The sequence below is a fragment of the Coptis chinensis genome, chromosome 8, assembly GCF_015680905.1.
Source record: "Coptis chinensis isolate HL-2020 chromosome 8, ASM1568090v1, whole genome shotgun sequence".
Taxonomy (NCBI): domain Eukaryota; kingdom Viridiplantae; phylum Streptophyta; class Magnoliopsida; order Ranunculales; family Ranunculaceae; genus Coptis; species Coptis chinensis.
In genome coordinates this window covers 30,739,319-30,743,361 of record NC_141463.1, presented here as the reverse complement: position 1 = coordinate 30,743,361, position 4,043 = coordinate 30,739,319, and the positions used below count along the sequence as shown (strand labels likewise).

Here is a 4,043-nt window from a genome sequence, read left to right as displayed (position 1 = left end):
ACCGGAAAAGTGATCGATATATAAGCTTACCATGGATAACCACCAGAAAGTAAAAACGATGGTAGAGTGTCCGGTTGAACTATCAGCGGCACACCTCACCAAATAAACAGTTACCAACAAATAGCTAACAAACTAAACGTTTGAAAACATGAAATCTGGCAATTTTCTAGAAAAACGAACAATAGTTAGTTTACCTCTAGAAAAACTCAAACAAAAATTATAAGATGAAGGTAAAATTTAATCTACATAACAACTCAATCAGATGTTGAATGTTTTAGTTTACCTCTAATTGCATCCGTGAATGATCTTCTAAACTCGGTAATTTACAACTGAAATTGAACATCGAAAAGTTGCAAATTTCCCTATTCATACCAATAAATTTCAACTTTCAAAACAACATCAAAATGTTAGAGTAACACTGGATTATGATTGGCATCAACTAACTTATGAATACCTTCAATAGCTTCTCTAGGAGTCTTGAAACCCAAACCAATACTCTTAAAGAACCGGTTTCCGTGCCTCTTTCATTTCCCGGACTTCTTCAAGCTATATATATCTCTCACATTGAGAGAGATAAATCGAAACAATTCTTATCGCAAGATCAAATTGCATTCCACAGTCCATACATATATTCATGCTCTATGCTTTCTGAAGCAGTTTCGTATGTAATTTTTTATTTCTTGCCACATTGCATTATATCCATTCCATATCTTGTAGTTTCTTATATTGCTAATAACACGTAACCAAGAAATCAACCGAAAAATTATTAATAGGATGTTTTCACATTTAAGACAGAGAATGCAATATAAATAACTTTTAAGTTTATAATGCATACCAAGTAAAGCTTGCTAGACTTCGGTGCAATGTTGAATAATTAGCTTTGCTTTCTCGAGTCCGAGCTAAGCTTAAAGAGCACAAAGCCTCTATTCCCTCTCTCGGTTGAGCTGATTCAATGGACAGGACTATTTGTGAGATTTTACCAACTAATTTTATCAACTCCTTACACATTGCATGATGTACCTGCAGTAATGGCTACGATAATGGATTATTTGATTGATATCTCTAATTGCGGACGATGAAAGAGAGACAAAGGAGGCACACTATTTGGGAGGGGAAGAGAGAACGAAAGGAGAAGCTAAGCATAGTACACGAAAAGGTTTTACCGTTTATTGCCACGATTCGTTTCTAATTAACATTCAAATTAATTTCTATCTCTATTCGCTTCCATAATTAAGGGGGTGAAGTAGCGAAAAGGGTTTGCACTATAAAGGGTTTTCACAATTAATACCTTTAATTAATTCCTAATCCATATCCTAATCCACATGGCGGAATGGTAGCCCTTGATTTATACTCTCTCAAAGTGAATCCCAGCCGCGAGTCAGGAAAGCGAGCTGTTTTGTTAAGTTGATATTTGTTATGTTGTAAAGAATGACAACTATTATTAATATTTACTAACATAATATCACAAATTTTTTACTTCCGAATTTTTGCAACTAAATGTTTAAAACACGTATTAATTAAACACCGCATAATTGCCATATTGCGAATATTTGACCGTACCGTATTTTTTAGTCACCGAATAATTCTTGAATTATTTTCGTACCGAATTTTTGCCGTATCCCGAATTGCTAATAAAGGTATTGGCATTTCATTTTCTCAACTTGTTATTGTTGTTTTATTGTTTACAGGATTGCATTAGTGAAAAGACAGTCCAATAAACAATGATTACATACTATGTAAAGTTTAGTGTATTTAAAAGGGCTGATGACCCGTCTCTTCCCCTTACTTTGCCTAGTATGTCAATGAGAATAACTGGAGGGGAGAAAAGCTTGTGGAGTTATGTTTCCAGACGCATTAATTAATACTGTTTCTGATCTCACTTTTAGTGGGTAAAGGCTTCGTTTTGGGAAGATAGTACAAGTGTAGTTATATCAGGAGCGCCTGGCGTGGAATTCGAGCCCATTACTATCTCGTCTGTCTCACTATCTATGGAACGTCTCAAAGAGGTGAAATCAAAGGTTGGAGGGGTAAGTTCCAATGGCTAAATATTTACATTTCTAAGTTGTTGTTGTACTGATTTTTATGTATCAAACAACCAGACTATAAATGATGTGGTCCATGGTATAATATACTACCTTATTCACTTGTACATATCATGGTGAGGACAGGCGACATTTGTAGTGGCAAACACATGAACTTACTGGCAATGCTCAACACAAGAATGGTAAGAGGGTATAAGAGCATTGCTGAAATGTTTGAGGCAAAGATTTGGGGCAACCATGTGGCTTTTTTGCACGCACCAATACCTTCTGTGAGTGGTGAAGAAGAAGTTGATCCCCTATATTTTGTTATCAAGGCAAAAGAAGCCATGGAAAGAAACAAGAATTCGATGTTTACATATCTCATAGAGCCTATAATTAGTGCATCGATATACATTAGAGGACCAAAGGTGAGAGATTCATTTTTCCCATTTTTTTTTAATCTTGACTGTAGTTATAATTTAGTTCTCAAGTACGAGGCAAAAAAATAAGAGGCAAGTTGTCGATGCAGGGTATTTCTAAATTATCCTACACAAATTTTAGAAATACAACAGCCTCAGTCACAAGTATGATTGGTTCAACAGAGAAAATTGCTATTGCAGGTCATCAAGTTGGTTCTTACTACTTCATTATGCCAGGGGTACCTCAGGTACGAATGGGCGCTAGAGATCAATTTTCAGTTACGAAAAAAAATAAAATAAATAAAAATAATAAAAATAAATAATGAAAAAAGAGGCTCCCGTGAACTTTCTCACTGATCCGAATGAGAGAAGATCTACACTTCGGCCTGCGGATGTGTTGATGTAACTAGAGCCTCTCCGTTGGTAGGGATTGAGAATGGAGTCTTTGAGGTGGGGGAAACAGTTAAGAAAGCAGCGACAGGGAAGATGGAGAAGCATGAGGAAGCTTGCATGTTGTATGACTAATCAGCATTGTTTCATTCCATTTAGTTTCGACACTTTCGGTTTCATGGAACAACAGTCTGTTGAGCTTCTTAAGAGACTTCAAATGGACAGTAACGTTATGACATCTGGTTCTAACGAGTTTGTTGTTCATAAAGCACTTGTGGCGCAACTTGTTGCACGTTTGTCCTAATTATTTGTAAAAATCCTTATCAGTATTAATAAAATTTCCACTAAAAAAAAAAAAAAAAATTTCAATTTTCATCCAGAATCTTCAAGAAGCTTCTACAGGGTCAAATCAGTCACAAATTACAAAACTCAGTATCTCACACAACATAAACCAGTCACACATAACACAGTTCACGTCCTGCTCACTCATCTATAAATATCGGGTAATACCTCCCTTCACTTACCACTTTCTAGCCATCTCCTCATTTCTTCATTTCTTCTCTTCTTCAAACACTCTTCTCTCAATTCAACAACAATGGTGATAATTAGAAAGTTGCTTCCTCATCTCATCACCATTCTCACTTTACTCACCATCATCATTCCCAACATTTCTTCTGATGAATCTTCATCATCAACAACAATAACCATTGATGATTCCTCTTCTTCTTCTTCATCACCACCGTCAGATTTCTTCGAGAATATCATCAGCTACTACTACATTCTCACCACCTTCGTCTTCATCGAATGGTAACAGTAACAATCAAGAAGTGCAATCACCAATGGCTCATTTGGAGTCGATACTAACAACGCTAGGTTTTCAAGAACTAGCAGTATCAGATTCCGCTTACTATACATGGAATGGTCCGTCAACAGTATTTGCACCAACAGATGATTCGATTGGGTCATGTATCGGTTCGGTTGATAAGAAGTAGCTCGTGTTCTGTACCTCAGATCCTTCGTGAGCACATAGTTACGGGAATATTCTCTTATGATTAATTGAACAAGCTTGCTTTTGGTACTAAACTTGAAGGGCGCCCAAACTTGAAACTATGAGTACTGGTAGATGTATTACTGTTACTACTGCTTCTTCTAATAATAATAATCATGATTCTTCTAGTTCATCAAATAATGATAATACTAGTACGATTGTTTA

General features: G+C 36.0%; 1 protein-coding gene across 1 annotated transcript; it reads left to right on the top strand.

The window, feature by feature from the left end:
- The first annotated feature begins 1,721 nt into the window (after positions 1-1,721).
- On the top strand, positions 1,722-3,163 carry LOC147481041 (wax ester synthase/diacylglycerol acyltransferase 8-like). The gene is made up of 6 exons (XM_086578814.1): positions 1,722-1,841; positions 1,887-2,027; positions 2,100-2,146; positions 2,230-2,449; positions 2,551-2,688; positions 3,158-3,163. Exons 1-6 carry the CDS (start codon positions 1,722-1,724, stop codon positions 3,161-3,163), a joined length of 672 nt encoding a protein of 223 aa, XP_086434940.1.
- Positions 3,164-4,043: the final 880 nt, after the last annotated feature.